General features: G+C 41.3%; 1 protein-coding gene across 1 annotated transcript in view; it reads left to right on the top strand.

Moving 5' to 3' along the window:
* Window positions 1-17,712, top strand: part of gabrb2a (gamma-aminobutyric acid type A receptor subunit beta2a) — a 165,120-nt gene that overhangs the window by 140,958 nt on the left and 6,450 nt on the right. Inside the window, exons 8-9 of the mRNA XM_060915286.1 lie at window positions 12,949-13,193; window positions 13,688-13,828. Of these exons, the coding sequence (XP_060771269.1) occupies window positions 12,949-13,193; window positions 13,688-13,828 (386 nt within the window). The remainder of the gene's footprint in view (window positions 1-12,948; window positions 13,194-13,687; window positions 13,829-17,712) is intronic.

Genomic DNA, 17,712 nt, shown 5'->3' with positions numbered 1-17,712 from the left:
AGTCTATATTAAGTCCATTCTGCATTGCAACACTAGGGTCCAGGTCTACACCATCCTGTCCTGCCAGTCCAGTGCCCCAGCTGAGGAGTTGACCCAGTGCTTGATGAGGTTCCTCTGCTTCTTGGCTTCTTTGGTCGCAGTGTTGGGGCCTGCAACAACCTGTGTGTCTTCCATATTGAAGCCATCTCTCCAGGCACCAGGCACAAAGTCTTCTTCTGGACCTTCTGGCTGGTCCAGCTGTTGGTTCTGCAGTGTTGGATATCTGACCCTCATCAAGTTGTGAAGGACCAAGCAGGTCTTCACTATCAGCTTCACAGTCTCTGGCTTGTGCTGCATAGTGCCAAGAATCACCTGGAACCTGTTGGCAAGGATCCCAAAGGCGTTCTCCATGACCCTCCTGGCTCTCGACAGTCTGTAGTTGAAAATGCGCTCCTCCTGTGATAGACCACGGAGACTGTAGGGCTTCATCATGTAGGCTCTCAGGGCAAAGGCGTCATCTCCAATGAAGAAGTATGGAACATCTGTAGTGTCTTGTGGGAGAGGTATAGGCTGTGGAAACCCAAGCAGGTCTTCTTCAGCTCCATGTTTCAGCTCACTGGAGTTGTAGATCTGGGCATCAGATGCTGATCCCAGGCCTCCAAGATCTGCCCACAGGAACTTGTAGTCAGAATCCACAAGGGCCAGCAACACGATGGAATAGAACCCCTTGTAGTTGTAATACAAGGAGCCACTCTCTGCAGGACACCTAATGGCCACATGCTTGCCATCTAGTGCTCCCAGGACATGGGGGAAGTTCCACCTCTGATAGAATCTGTCAGCAACTTCCTTCCACTCTTCTGGCGTACTGGGGCAGGTCAGCATCTCATCCAGGTACTCGTCCAGTATGGCATGGCAAACCTCTCTGACCACCAGTGACTGTGTGTTGTGAGGTACTCTCCAGGCAAACTTCTGTGAAGCATAGCTGTCACCAGAGGCAAGGTGTCGCAAAGTCAGGGCCAGCTTCATACCAGGGTCGAGGGCCGGTCTAAAGCGAGTGTCCTTCTTGGTGATCCTGGGACCAACTCTCTGTCTCAGCTCATCAAACATCACTGCTGGCATGCGCAGGAAGTTGTGGAAGGAGGCTTGGTCTTCAGCTCGGAGTTCAGCCATCAGCTTGTCATAAACACCAAACTGTGGTCGCCTTCCTATCCAGGGTCTCACCCAGCTCTTTCTCCCTCTCCTCTTCCTTTTCTTCTTTGCCTCTGCCTTGGACATCTTAACCTGGTGCAATGCCAACTGCAGGAGGTTGTTGTGATGCATGAGAGCAGCAACAGCATACTGGTGTTTCTCTTGGTCTGTCATTGTTTGGAAGTCTTCACTCTGTGAAAGTTCCAACAGGACTGTCGGTGGCCTCTGCAAGCCCCTTTTAAATATATTTCTGGCAAGTGCCTGCCAAATGCTCCTGAACGCTACCAGTAGGTTACAGGCGCGTTACAAGGATGCTACATGGACGTTACACAGACGCTGGAAAAATTCAGAATGCTGACAGACGTTAGAAAGATGTTGAAAGAGCGTTACATGAGCGTTAAGAACGCTCGGCGAACGCTGACGAACGCTGAAAAACGTTGGCGACACGCTGGACAGACGTTCGATGGACGTTACACAGGCGTTAGGCAAGCGTTACCCAAGCGCTAGGCACGCGCTGGACACTCGACCCTGATGGGCCGGCGTCCGCCTAGCGTCCAGGGAACGTCCTGACTTTCGAGTAACGTTCGAGTAACGCCCGCAAACTTTCGTGTAACGTTCCTCTAACGTGTAAGTAGCGTTTTGATAGAACGTCCTGAATTTTTGTGCACACCCAAAACTATTTTTCACCCTCAGCGTTCGCCGACGTCCCTCGACATTCCCCAACGTTTGCCGACGCTCGTCTAACTTTCTTGTAACTTTTTTCTAACGTTCTCGACGTTCCTCTGCGTTTCGCAACACGTTACTCGAACGCTGGTGAGAACGTCGTAGTGTGACAGGGCACTAACTGAGACAAAAGCACCATCAGAGTTCTTTCTTTGTCTTCTGGGAGAAACCTGAGAAGGTTCGATGTAGAATGTGAAAACTGAGTGTTTTTCTATCAGAAATGGTCCCAAGTAGATCTATTTTAGGAGGCTAAGATCTAATGAACAATTTAAGCATTGAGAGTTTTCGAAATAACATGACAGTTTAACTACATTGTAAATGCGTGACAGGTTCTAGATATTAAGAAGAACATAGTTACTGATGATTTGGAGTTTGTACTACACACTTATACCATTACTAAATATCCACCCATTATCTGTAGCCGCTTATCCTGTACAGGGTTGCGGGCAAGCTGGAGCCTATCCCAGCTGACTATGGGCGAGAGGCGGGGTACACCCTGGACAAGTCGCCAGATCATCACAAGGCTGACACATAGAGACAAACAACCATTCACACTCACATTCACACCTACGGTCAATTTAGAGTCACCAGTTAACCTAACCTGCATGTCTTTGGACTGTGGGGGAAACCGGAGCACCTGGAGGAAACCCACGCAGACACGGGGAGAACATGCAAACTCCACACAGAAAGACCCTCGCCGGCCACTGGGCTTGAACACAGAACCTTCTTGTTGCGTGGCAACAGCGCTAATCACGACATCACCATGCTGCCCCTAGTTACTAACAGTGTTGTAGTCGGGTTACTAAACCTCGAGTCCAAATCTCGTCTCGAGTCCCCAGTGTTCAAGTCCAAGTCATTAAAGAAAATTTCAAGTTGAGTCCACTCTTGATCCGAGTTGAGTCCGAGAATAAGACTCCAACCGCACCATTTGATGGTGGCTGTTGCTGCCTTTATGTGAAAGCATCTCTGCTACTGTGTTGGACTAACGTTACTGCTCGACTGCCCCATTTTAGTTAATAGACTACAGATAAAAATCTTGTTCATTGCTCAGCAAGCCCCGCCCACTATCAACAGGGCAAATAACATGAGAAAGGGTTAACACTAGCTAGTTCATCGCTCAGCAAGCCCCGCTATCAACAGAGCAATGAACACAGCATGTCACTTCCTTCTCCGGGTGGAGTCTTGCCAAATGACGATTGAAGTTCGAGGTTGTTCCCGTCGTCTCCTTGATAGTTCTTCTACATATGGAACACATCGCAGTGCATTTTTTTCCCACTGCACGAGAAGAAAAATTAATGTAGATATAAATATCTTATGGCAAATTATTATGGCATGTTAAAAAAAATCCAAAATAAAGTTTCTTCAAGGGGTCTTTAATTGTTCATTTATTAATTAAGGGTTCTCCGTTTCCATAAACATTTCTATTTGGAAGCCTTCCTGATAGGAAAACACTTTGTTGTAGGGTTCTACACATGACGTTAAGAGTTGTCCAAAGGGAACAGAGTGTAGTGTCTCTGCTACTGTTCTATATTGTTATCTGATCTGAGTTTGGTTTTCTATTATATTTTAATTTATTCGGTTTATTATTTTAGGAATAAAGCAGTTTGGGGGTGTGCTGTTACAAGAAAATAATCAACAACAAGACATTATGACAACGACATTACCGCCTCACCATTTTGTACCACAGCAATTTATCACCAGCAGTTATTTTGTTTGTTAAAGAATGACACGTTTTACTTTTTTATCCATTTACAGTTACTTTTAAGATTGTGAAATGTCTGCAAAACAAGAGAGTTCCTGCTATCACTCTGATTATAGCAGCTATAAACAGTCATTCCATGGGCAGCGTCCTTTTCCTTCATCTTTATTGAAGTTTATAAGATAAAAAACATACAGCTTGTCATGTGACAGAGAAAGTGCAGTTTTCCATCCTGTATTGAAAAAAGCTCCATTTTAAAGAAAAGAAAAACCCCACCCCCTCCATTCAGCACTCTCTAAAGCCACTCCTCCAAAGGGGAGGCATCTTTGTCACATCAACTCCCTCATGTTTCATTCACATGTCAGAAAATGTCTAACATTATCAAAATGAATGTAAACACTGAACATAGCTAATGTTCGTACTCACAGCTGTCAACTAGCTCGCTAGCTTTAGCGATACGTCTACAAAATGTCTACCTAGCCTTATCCGATCATGTGCAATGAATGAGTGCACAGGCGAAATGAAATGACGAGACAGGCTTTTTACAGCCCTGTGGATTTTTTTCTTTTTATTGTCAGATCATTTGATTTTATTTGTTCCTGTCAGGATGTAAAGATAATTTCAAGAAATATAACAAAAAATGCTTCTAAATTAAATTACCTTCCCTGCCTTTAAAGGAACGCCTTATATGTCTGACTGTTACAAATAACAAAGGACTTCCGAATATGCTAAATAAACATCTCACATAAACCTTCACCATATCAACAATTACATACATTCTTTAACCTGTTTATGTGGAGAGTCCGCCATATAAATCCCTTTAGTATAAATACACAGGCGATTATAGAAAACCGCACGCGCTGATTGGTTGAGAAATTCGGACTATTTCTCAATAATCACCTCGAGCGACTCGGCAAAATAGCGGCCAATCGCTTCGTGAGGAAGAATTACAAATGATGAAAGAAAATGCTGCTCCTAAAAGCACTAAAGATGCTACGAAGTTTGGTCTAAAACTATTCAAAGGTCAGGTGGAATTGTGATTTATTTTATCCATTTCAGAACAAAGTATTTTATGTGACTTGGCGTAGATAAGTGACACATTACATTTGCATGCTGCTTTTGAAGCTTGAAATAATTTTTTTTATGTTTTTTTAAATAGGATTTTTTAAAAATAATCACCTGTTTATTTATACTAAAACAGTTATCTGCCTTAGGCTCAGTGAATATCGGTGAATAATAACCTTGACTTTGTCTCAGTTATTGTTCTATCCACATTCAGTGGATATGAGCAGTCGTGCGCTCTGATTGGCTACTGTACTACTAGGATATCAGCTCATATACCATGTGTAGAGAAAAACAAAATGGCGGAGCGTGTTGCTGAACCAACCGAAGACGAAATAAAAACTCTACTCGAAAACAAAACCTCAAAAATTATCTCATTCATTTCATTATCTGTAGCCGCTTTATCCTGTTCTACAGGGTCGCAGGCAAGCTGGAGCCTATCCCAGCTGACTACGGGCGAAAGGCGGGGTACACCCTGGACAAGTCGCCAGGTCATCACAGGGCTGACACATAGACACAGACAACCATTCACACTCACATTCACACCTACGCTCAATTTAGAGTCACCAGTTAACCTAACCTGCATGTCTTTGGACTGTGGGGGAAACCGGAGCACCCGGAGGAAACCCACGCGGACACGGGGAGAACATGCAAACTCCGCACAGAAAGGCCCTCGCCGGCCACAGGGCTCGAACCCGGACCTTCTTGCTGTGAGGCGACAGCGCAAACCACTACACCACCGTGCCGCCCCTCAAAAATTATGAACAAGTATTTAAAAGAAACAGAAATCAATGTAGTTGAATAACAGAAATCAATGTAGTTGAATAACAGAAATCAATGTAGTTCAATGTAGTTCTCCCCCCAATATCTCCTGTTCCACACTCCAGCCCAGTCGGTGGCAGTAATGCACCTTTAAGTTGGTTTGCTAACCCCTAAAAAAACCCTAAAGAAGAAGAAAAAGAAGACCCCAAAAATTACAAAAAAGCAACAAAACATGGAATGAAAGTATTTGATGGTAAGAACATATCTTTTTTTTTATTTTTCAAGAATTATTATTATTATTGCATTTTTCACAAATTGCTCCTGTCATTTCACCAGTTTGTTTACATTCTAAGCAGAAATTATTTAGTCGGACATGTTGTATAAAGTTTTTATGTACTGAATTTGAAAAAAATAAAAATGCTCTGTTTCTCAAAATCCAGTGAATATGGATCGAATAAAACAGTTATTCCACTCAATCTCATTGTACATACTGTAGCTTATAGCTATGTGCCTCGTCAGCTATCAGCTCATTTACTACTCGATTTCATGGAATAACTGTTAAATATAAGCTACTTTAAAAAAAAAATTATTTAACTTCGCCTATTAAAATATAAGCTAGTGCCCATAACAGCTTCACCGATTACTGTGGGCCCTACTACTACAGAAAAAAAATAACGTATCGGAACAAGCAGGTTCCAGAGATGGACAAAGTACCCAACTTACAACCCCGATTCCAAAAAAGTTGGGACAAAGTACAAATTGTAAATAAAAACGGAATGCAATGATGTGGAAGTTTCAGAATTCCATATTTTATTCAGAATAGAACATAGATGACATATCAAATGTTTAAACTGAGAAAATGTATCATTTAAAGAGGAAAATTAGGTGATTTTAAATTTCATGACAACACATCTCAAAAAAGTTGGGACAAGGCCATGTTTACCACTGTGAGACATCCCCTTTTCTCTTTACAACAGTCTGTAAACGTCTGGGGACTGAGGAGACAAGTTGCTCAAGTTTAGGGATAGGAATGTTAACCCATTCTTGTCTCATGTAGGATTCTAGTTGCTCAACTGTCTTAGGTCTTTTTTTGTCGTATCTTCCGTTTTATGATGCGCCAAATGTTTTCTATGGGTGAAAGATCTGGACTGCAGGCTGGCCAGTTCAGTACCCGGACCCTTCTTCTACGCAGCCATGATGCTGTAATTGATGCAGTATGTGGTTTGGCATTGTCATGTTGGAAAATGCAAGGTCTTCCCTGAAAGAGACGTCGTCTGGATGGGAGCATATGTTGCTCTAGAACCTGGATATACCTTTCAGCATTGATGGTGTCTTTCCAGATGTGTAAGCTGCCCATGCCACACGCACTAATGCAACCCCATACCATCAGAGATGCAGGCTTCTGAACTGAGCGCTGATAACAACTTGGGTCGTCCTTCTCCTCTTTAGTCCGAATGACACGGCGTCCCTGATTTCCATAAAGAACTTCAAATTTTGATTCGTCTGACCACAGAACAGTTTTCCACTTTGCCACAGTCCATTTTAAACAAGCCTTGGCCCAGAGAAGACGTCTGCGCTTCTGGATCATGTTGAGATACGGCTTCTTCTTTGAACTATAGAGTTTTAGCTGGCAACGGCGGATGGCACGGTGAATTGTGTTCACAGATAATGTTCTCTGGAAATATTCCTGAGCCCATTTTGTGATTTCCAATACAGAAGCATGCCTGTATGTGATGCAGTGCCGTCTAAGGGCCCGAAGATCACGGGCACCCAATATGGTTTTCCAGCCTTGACCCTTACGCACAGAGATTCTTCCATATTCTCTGAATCTTTTGATGATATTATGCACTGTAGATGATGATATGTTCAAACTCTTTGCAATTTTACACTGTCGAACTCCTTTCTGATATTGCTCCACTATTTGTCGGTGCAGAATTAGGGGGATTGGTGATCCTCTTCCCATCTTTACTTCTGAGAGCCGCTGCCACTCCAAGATGCTCTTTTTATACCCAGTCATGTTAATGACCTGTTGCCAGTTGACCTAATGAGTTGCAATTTGGTCCTCCAGCTGTTCCTTTTTTGTACCTTTAACTTTTCCAGCCTCTTATTGCCCCTGTCCCAACTTTTTTGAGATGTGTTGCTGTCATGAAATTTCAAATGAGCCAGTATTTGGCATGAAATTTCAAAATGTCTCACTTTCAACATTTGATATGTTGTCTATGTTCTATTGTGAATACAATATCAGTTTTTGAGATTTGTAAATTATTGCATTCTGTTTTTATTTACAATTTGTACTTTGTCCCAACTTTTTTGGAATCGGGGTTGTAAGTCAAAGAACAGATCCCACTGGTTAAATATTACTCTGATACAAGTGAAAGTTGTCCAGTCAAATATTTACTTAAGTTAAAGTACTGAAGTACTTGCTTTTAAAAATACTTCAGTATTAAAAGTACATTTTCTGTTAATTTATTGTTGTATTATTGCCACAACGCTTATAAAACCAAATGCCCTTACCAAAGACAGAAATGTGAATTCAGAAAATGAACGCATGCTGTGCATCATGGTGGTTTAACATTAAGCTACCTAGTCAGTGAAGCTTCACCTGACAAGCTAGCAAACTCTTTTCAAACTCAAAATAATATTGAGTAGCTAACATTACTAGAAAAGAAAGATTTCCACATTGTTTATTTGGCAAGATTATGCTGAAACATATTTCTGAAAGGACTTCAGATAAGTTAACGTTATTCATGTTAGCGTAACTCCGTTTTTACATGCTAACTAACAGTGCCCAAGTTAACTAGCTATGTGTTAACGTTAGTCGTGGACAAGGCTACGGCAACTTGGCGGGCAAATCCATAGAAAGTTATTTGACTAACCAGACTGCATAGCTATTGCAATGATATTGCTAGCTCTAAAAGCACAGACAACTTCATTGCAAGCTTTCTCTTGGAATAAAACGTTTATATACCTCATTATGCTTCCGCAGGTTGGATGGTGAGTTTTTGTAGGCCGTGATGTGGTTTGTTTTCAGCAAACAAAGCAAACATTTAAAACGAAACGAATCTTTAATCCTTTCAGAAAACTGAAACATGGGTTCTACCGTAGGTATGGCCATGAGTGCATTCATTCGCCAGAATAACCGCCTTCTTCCATTCTGCCATCAACTGATCGTGTTCAAATAATGCTTCTGAGAAATCATTGAACTTGATTTTACAGTCTATGAACGTGACGTGACCCTCGTGATTACTGGCAGGCTGTCTCAGTGTCACCTGTGAAAAAACCATCATGTTTTAGAAAAGAAAAAACATCCACTTTTAAAGCTCCTTCATAGTCACGAGTAGCGAGGACCTTGACAGAAATGTAGTGGAGTGAAAAGTATGATGTTTGTCTTTCAAATGTAGTGAAGTTAAAGTCACAAGTTCCCAAAAAATATAATACTCAAAGTACCGATACTCAAAAAGTGTACTTAAGTACAGAACTCAAGTAAATGTACTTCGTTACTGTCCACCTCTGGCAGGTTCATATAAAGCTCACAAATGGAACTACTGTCAGTGCTGTTGTTACAGAAAATGAATCAACATCAATTGACCAATCAGAATCGAGCAGTAAACAGCATAGTGGTGTAAAGTGGTGTATTGTAGTGCTTGCTATAGGGCCGGTAATCAGTTCTAAGCGGTGCCTTTCACTATTGCTGTGTTCCAGTCAGGAATTGTGCGAGGGAGTTTGTTTTTATCTAAGCTGAAAAGCTTGCCAGCGATTGCCAATAAACAAGTGTTATTGCACAGCATGCAAGAAGTTATAATATTTGATAACACTGAAGAGAGTCCTAAATTTCCTGCGTACTGAGGTTCATTTCCAGGTTAACAAGCTTTCCAACAAGACAAAAACAAGATGTAGTAATTTGTAATACTGTAATTATCGTGATATGAAAATGTAGTATATTGGCACAGTGCTGAATTACGCTGATTTTATGAACTGCTGTATTATACTGTGCCATAGTCCTGTCCTTGGTGTGTATCCTGCTGTTGTTTTTTTGTGTACTACATAATATCATGCTGACAGCTGATAACGTGGCCATCTCACAACTCCAGGGTTTTGGGTTTGATCCCAGAATTCCTGGGATAGGCTCTGGATTCAGTGCGAGCCGAGAAACGAGAATTCAGTGGTTACTGAAAGTGAGTGAGTGGATACCATATTGGTGTTTATACTGTACATTACTACTATGTAAAGCTGGAATTTATCTTGCTCACGTGTCTCTTGGCATGCAGAAATCCAAAATTTTGAATATACGCTTTTTATTCGGAACATCCACCCATCCACCTTCTGTTTTATGCAGTTCTCTAATCAGCCAATCCCTTGGCAGTGGCACAATGCAGATACAAATCAAGAACTTCAGTTAATTAATGTTCATTTCTTCAAACATCAGAACGGGAAAAATTGTGATCTCAAAGTGTGACTTTCTTTCACTGTGGCATGGGTGTTGGTTTGAGCCAGATGGACTGGTTTGAGTATTTCAGAAACTGCTGATCTCCTGGGGTTTTCACACACAAACAGCGGTCTTTAGAGTTTACACAGACAGAATGGTGCGAAAAACAAAAAACATTGAGTGAGTGAGTGACAGTTCTGTGGGTGGAAACAAACGTCTTGTTGATAAGAGAGGTCAGAGGAAAATGGCCAGATTGGTTCACGCTATCAAGAAGGATATAGCAACTCTTTACAACCGTGGTGAGCAGAAAAGTATCTCAGCATACAAGAGAAAAACAGAAGACCGCATTGAGTTCCACTCCTGCAGCCAAGACCAGGGATCTTAGAATCAAGAACAAGTTCCTATTAAAGTGGCCGGTGAGTTTACAGTATCTTTAGATATGGATGGTTTCTTGATTGATTTTTCTGGCTCAGGAATTAGCTCCGCCCCAGACAGAGCAGAGCTGCTCAGCACCATCGGGAGTGGAGTGAGCTGATGAGGAAGATTTGTCAGTACAGTATGTTGAGTGTGATTCTCCTCACCAGGCAGCAATGACCTCTAAACATTACAATCTGCTTCTTTATTATCAGTACATGCCTCGTGCTGTACAATTAATCTTCGTGAAGTGCTATACAGCCATCCTTGATTTACACACATTTTTTTCTTGCCCTAAATGGAGTTAATCAGCCAAGACATGTTTAGTTTAGTGTCTTCATTTTTTCAACTGGAGTGACGAGGCTAATGGAGCTAACAATTAAACAAAGCTTATAGCCCCAAGTTTATCCTTGATTAAACTAAAATAAAGACATTAAATGTGTCTTTTGGACTATAAGGGAAATAGTGTATCATTCAGAGGGGAACCGTCAGGGCCTTTTAGGTCTTCAGAGAAGGCCCAAACAAATCAGCATTTCAAATGTTTCATTTCTTTCATAATTTCATGATAATTATTCTCTTCTAATTCTAATTCGGCCTCGTTTTCTATCAAATTTGCTTCAGAAATGAAAGGGTTACCGTCCTGAAAACATTAGTTATCCAGTGAGATTGTTTTGTTTGTTGTCTCTAGACTGAGAAGAGTTTAGAGCTGCTCACTCATTGGTTAGGACTTCATTGCCAGGACAGAAGGCCATGGCAGTTTATGTTTATGTAGGAAGTGACAGTTGACTGATGAACCAATCAGATTTTGATTTATAGTGGGAGGGACCAAAGTTTATCACTGTAGGCCTTCTCGAAGGCCAGCATGAGCTTAACCATGAGTCAGCGCCGTCAGCGCAGCAGTGAAGTCACCTTCCAGCCGGCGTAGTGTTCATCAGTAGTGTTAGCGAATGCTAATAAAGCAGTCAAGCCAGTGCTATTTATCAAGAGCAAGTAGCGCAGGCTAACGACCGAGAAACTAAGGCCCTGTCCACACGGCAACGGATTCAGGTGACTCCGATACAATTGCTTATCGTTTAGGCCTGGCGTCCACACGGCACCGGTGTTTTGGGTGCCCAAAACGCAATCTTTTTGAGAACGGGTTCCAGAGTGGAAAGATCTGGCAACGCTGCCGTTGTGAAGTCGTCTGGATGAGTAGAACGGATTTGTTTACGATGACGTCACAACCACATGACTGTGAGTGCTTCACGCCGGGTAGAAGTGTAACGAATATCACCAGGAAAAAGCCTTACAGAGCACTAGTGAGAGTGAAACACGAGCTTGGATATTATTATTATTATTATTATTATTATGTTCAGTGTTAGTTCACAGTAGTAATGCAAGAAGCAGAATAGTGACAGTAATAGTGAAGCAAAAACATGCAATTGTACAAACACTGCAGCTCTACAGCAAAATATTCCTTTATGAAATGGTCTGATTCTTAACACCAGTAGTGCCAATGATCTTCTCATTGTGATGCGAGTTGTCAACAAATCCTATAACTTGGTTCATGAAACGCGCTTACAAAATATTTTCACTGTGAATATTTATTGTGTAATGGTGCAATCCCGCCAGCAAAAATAGGGAAAAAAAGGAGCGATCTCACCTCTTCAGATGTTGATTTAAGTCCGACAATACATTCCTCAAAAAGGGCGTAGAGGAGCAAATTAATCCAGTTTATTCCGGACCATTAAAGACGCCGCCTTCCACGTAGAATCATACGTCATCCTCGCCGCCATATTGGATAGGTCAAAGCGGAGAATAAAGATTCATGTGCTGCCTTTAACTGTACCAACAGGTTTACCGTCCAAACGGGATCACATGGGATTACCTTTCACAGGTGAGAAACAAATTAATCCATCAACGTGTAGTATTCAATTTATTCCGGACCATTAAAGACGCCGCCTTCCGCGTAGAATCATACGTCATCCTCGCCGCCATATTGGAGAGGTCAAAGCGGAGAATAAAGATTAGCTGCGTTTAACTGTACCAACAGGTTTGCTGTCCAAACGAGATCACATGGGATTACCTTTCACAGGTGAGACTGGAAAAATACTTTTCATTGTATTTGGTCATTATAATGTAACTTTACAAACAGATTTTCCTGACTTTGTGGCTAATATGAAGTCTCGCGCATTATGCGCATGCGTCCTTACTTCTTCTATTGTTCTGGTGTCTCCGAAGGGACCGTCTTACAGCGCCCCTAGAGGTGTGGCATGTGTATTGCATCGTTTTCAGCAAGCGTTGCGTTGCCATATGGACCTGATATTTTACTGATTGTTGCCCATTTGGACGCGATATATTTTTAAATAACATCTCGTTGCCGTTGTCGTGTGGATGTAGCCTAAGACTTCTGTCTCCAGACTCTTCTTCCACGCTACATGCTCACTACAGTATTTTTCACTCAGACTTAAGTATTCATTTCCTTGTGTAATTTACGTAGCTACTTTTAAAATCAACATCAACAATGACACACAACAGAGCGACCTGGCAGCCTGCCGCTAATCCCTTGCAAAATTCTTTGCCCTGTTGCTTTTTTGGAGTCTGGCTAAGTTTTGGCTGAGCTCAAATCCCAGCTCTAATCGTAACAGTTCACCATTGGTATCATTCATTGCTTTACACAACATATTGATGTTTCTATGTTCTGTTACACTTGCAGGTATCACCACGGTGCTGACCATGACCACCATTAACACCCACCTGCGAGAGACTCTTCCCAAGATCCCCTATGTGAAAGCTATAGACATGTACCTGATGGGCTGCTTCGTTTTCGTGTTCTTGGCCCTGCTCGAGTATGCCTTCGTCAACTACATCTTCTTCGGTCAAGGCCCCCAGAGGCAGAAGAAGGCAGCTGAGAAAGCAGCCACCGCCAACAATGAAAAGCTCCGACCCGATCCAAACAAGGTAGCGTGCCTTTGGATGCCTGTAGAGGAAAAAGCGGATTGTTAAGGTTTTGTTGTTCCTCTGAAGGGGCTGGTTTGTTATTTTGAAGGTTATGTGTTGTGACTTGTGGCTGTGCCCCTTTCAGGATCAGTGGGCTTTAGGTTTTGGTCCAACTCTGGAAATTCATCTTTTTTCCCCCTCCAGTGGCATAGGCTTACTGATCAACCTCGTCTAATGGATACCACCAAGAGATGTTTTTTTTTCCCCCCTTCTGGCAGAGTAGAGCTCAGGTTTTAGTAGCAATAAGCGGTGACCTTGCCGTTTCACAGGGTAAAAGTCATCTCTCAGCTGACGGCTGGCAGGGCGTCAAGTTGCTCGCTTCATAATCTTATTGGGCTGAATGAGCTTGATGTGCCAAAATCCTTCTCTCTTTGTCTCTCTCTCTCTCTCTCTCTCTCTGAGTGTCACAAACTTCCATTTTCTGAAGTAACAGTGCTGATTTTGTGTACTTACAGTGGATGGTGGGAAATGTAGTTCAGAGAGACGATGCTCTGTATGCCAGAATGAAACAGAGGGAAATTGACGTGTATGACTCGATGTGGGATCCAATCTTTGCCGACGATGCTGCATTAGGACTAGGCGAGCAGAGACTTAAGGTACTGCCCTCTCGACTCAAAAGTAAAATAAATAAAGAAGGAAAGAACCTGGATCTGCATCGATATATACGCAATTAGAATGAATAATGACACCAATATTCCAACCACCTGACTTGTTTTTTTCTAATTCATCGATTTTGGTTGGCTTAGAATAGTGATGATCATCATTTCCACCACTTCCACTTCCCTTTTATTCCATTTGATTTGCTGTTTGCACCTGAAGCTCTTTCCCAGTACGCATGAGTTTTACCATTCGCCCACTACAAACTTTTTTTGTTTTGTTGTTGCTGTTTGATTTAAAGGAATGCTTAAGTCTTGGATTTCTCTTTGGAAAAGTAATAAATAGTGAAGTAATTAGATTTCCGGACTGTTATGATCTCCAGGTGCAGGGAAACTGATCTTGGTGGAGAAAATGGAGTGTGCCCAGGAAATCTCTCAACTATTGAAAGATATTTTGCGCCATTAGGGTTTGGATTTAGGTCATGCTATATTACGTTTCATTTCAATTTCATCGATTGCTTGGGTTTATTTTTTGAAACAGTTTGAACGTTCTCAAAACTCGAAGTGCATTTGACCAAACAGCACTATAGTTAATCCACAAAAGGTTAATATACTGTATACAAAACAAAAAACATCGTGGTACCAAAATATGAATTAGATATATATTTTTTTATTTGATGTGATTATTTTTAAATTGAAATTCTGTTTTAACGCCTTGCATACAAATTATACAATATATGGAATATGAAATCTGGGCTGGGTTTCCCTAAAGCCTCTTAAGGCTAAGAGCATCTTTAACTACCTCTTAAGATCTTTCATTAAGCTAATGTGGTTTTCCCGAACAGTGTCGTAGCTAAAGTCGTACTTTAGTTCACTTTTCATTTATGATGGACCTGGATCACTCTTTCACAACAAAGAGCGTCTCCTCACAGCCAAATATACAGAATGTGCATGCGCCTCCAAGGGACTCTTACAATCAATGAGTGGAGACTGGTATTGAATCTGCTGCTGGTGTAAATTATTTTTCTTGTTCAGTGCAAATATATTGAGTTAAATATTAAATAAGTATACGCAAAACATTTTGAATATGTTTCAATATGTTATGGGATTATGTATGGATATCATAAAGTCAGATCAATATCAACACTTTTTAATAAAATTTAACTCATTAGGTGAGTGATTATTGAATTTAGTGTCATAAATGATACAAATTTATGCACCTGTAATATTGTGTGTGAGTGTGTGTATATACAGTTGTGGTCAGAAGTTTACATACAGTGATATGAATGTCATCTTTGATATGAATGTCATGGCAATATTTGAGCTTTCAGTCATTTCTTTGAACTGTTCTTTTTCTGTGGCAGAATGTACAGCATACAGCTTTAATAAAAAAAAACCACTAGAATTTGGTGCACAAGTTTCAATTTTCTTTGGGTTTTCTGAAATCAACACAGGGTCAAAATTAAACATACATGGTCAAAAATATACATACAGCACACCTAATATTTGGGTAAAATGTCTCTTCATAAGATTCACCTTGACCAAACATTTTTGTTTATGATGAACAAGCTTCTGGCAGAATTCTGGTTGGATATTTCACAACTTTTCATGGTAGAATTGGTAGAGTTCAATTAAATTTATTTATTTTTTCTTGGCATGGAGTCGACTTATAAGCACGGTCCATATATTTTCAATAGGATTGAAGTCAGGACTTGTTTTAAGCTTAATGTTTGCCTGCTTTATCCTCCACAACCAACTCTGATGCATGATGAGCCTACCCCCACCATCACCAGCTGGTACAGTGTCCCTCTGTACATGGTGGTCATTGTGGCCAAACAACTGAATCTTTCTCTCATGTGACCATACAGCTATCATCCAGAAGGCTTTTTCTTTGTCCGTGTGGTCAGCTTCAAACTTTAGTTAAACTTGAGGGTGTCAATTTTGGAGCAGGGGGTTATTTCTTGGATAGCAGCCTCTTAGTCCATGGTGATCTGAACAGTAGACAGTGATCCATCAGCTTCCAGTTCATGGCAGGGCTGTGCCATGGTGGTTCCCAGGTTGTTCCTGACCATCCAAACCAATTTCCTTTCAGCTGAGGGTGACAGTTTGGGTTTTCTTGAAGCAAAGTGGCTTGGAAAAGTGACTACACCTCACAATAACTTGCATACAATTGTTTGAACTGATCTTGGAATTTGCAGTTGTTTAGAAATGGCTCCAAGAGACATTCCGGAGCTGTGTACATCTGTGCTCCTCTTTCTCAGATCTGCACTGAGCTCCTTGGACTTTCCCATTTTACTGTGTGTTGGTCAATCCAATGAGTGCTGTAACAAACCCTTTTTATGAAGGCACAGAGAAGCTACCAGCTGTAGTCAGTCATAATCACTAACAGGAAGTTAAGAGACCTCAGCCTTGGCAAGATGAGAGACATTTTAGAAGTTTCAGCACCTCTGAATTAATAATCTAAGTGAGTGTATGTTAATTTTTGACCCTGTATGTATAATTTTGACCCTGTGTTGATTTCAGAAAACCCAAAGAAAATTAAAACTTTTTTATTAAAGATGTATGCTGTACATTCTGCCACAGAAAAAGAACAGTTCAAAGAAATTACTGAAAGCCCAAATATTGCCATGACATTCATATCCAAGATGACATTTCATGTCACTGTATGTAAACTTCTGACCACAACTGTATATATACTGTATCACGCCATGGGATTTTTGTACCAGATGATCCGTTTACAGAATGTGTAGAAATGGCGTTGAAAAGTGTGCCATGTTTTTGCACCGTTTTCACTGGCTGATCCAGTAACTATCAACGAATAATCACCTCAATAGCGCTCCTACAGGATACATTTACCACTTTTAACGTCATCCATGACAGTGTTAGACTGAGGCTGGTTCTAGAGGGCTTGAGACAAGGACTCGTTTTAAATGACTACCGTGTAGTTACTGTCCAGAATCAGAAACGAATCAACACTCGACAGCGTCCATTCATTGTCCATGTACTGACTGATTCGGAGTCCTGCTCTCCATGTTTTCGACACTGCATGTTCAGAGCTTAGAAAGAATAAAAACACATTTTATGACTGACTCTCTTGTATCAACAACAGTTCTAGCTTTGTTGGTAACATTTTGTACAGGTTAAAGTTGGTCCCATGTTAGAACCGCGACTAATATTCTGACATCATTGGCACAGTGCTAAAAATTAATTTGGCATGGTGCCAACCAATCAATGAGCCATCAGATTAAATTACCGATAGCTGTTTTGCAAATCCAGAGTAAAAGTGTGTAGTGTCATTCTGGTCCAGAAATACATTTTGGACCTAGCTTAAACATCATGGACATTTTGAAGGCTTTCTGCCTGGAAAATGGACCATTTTGGGTTGCGTGCACATGATTTCCTGTCAGATTTACAGTCCAATTTCCCTAGGTCCAATTTCACTTTGGTTTGTATTTCCTGCATATGGCGTCTTAGTAGTGTAACGCAGCAGGTAGAACTCAAAATCCATAGTCTGAGCATCTGGTATGAAAATCTGGTGGACTGACACACACACACATTATACACAGTGGTGCTTGAAAGTTTGTGAACCCTTTAGAATTTTCTAGATTTCTGCATAAATATGACCTAAAACATCATCAGATTTTCACACAAGTCCTAAAAGTAGATAAAGAGAACCCAGTTAAACAAATGAGACAAAAATATTATACTATATTATAAATATTAAAATGGGCGGCACGGTGGTGTAGTGGTTAGCGCTGTCGCCTCACAGCAAGAAGGTCCTGGGTTCGAGCCCCGGGGCCGGCGAGGGCCTTTCTGTGTGGAGTTTGCATGTTCTCCCCGTGTCCGCATGGGTTTCCTCCGGGTGCTCCGGTTTCCCCCACAGT

Source organism: Neoarius graeffei, chromosome 2 (assembly GCF_027579695.1).
Source record: "Neoarius graeffei isolate fNeoGra1 chromosome 2, fNeoGra1.pri, whole genome shotgun sequence".
Classification (NCBI taxonomy): Eukaryota; Metazoa; Chordata; class Actinopteri; order Siluriformes; family Ariidae; genus Neoarius; species Neoarius graeffei.
The sequence above is the reverse complement of the archived record's forward strand: the minus strand, read 5'-3'. Positions and strand labels throughout refer to the sequence as shown.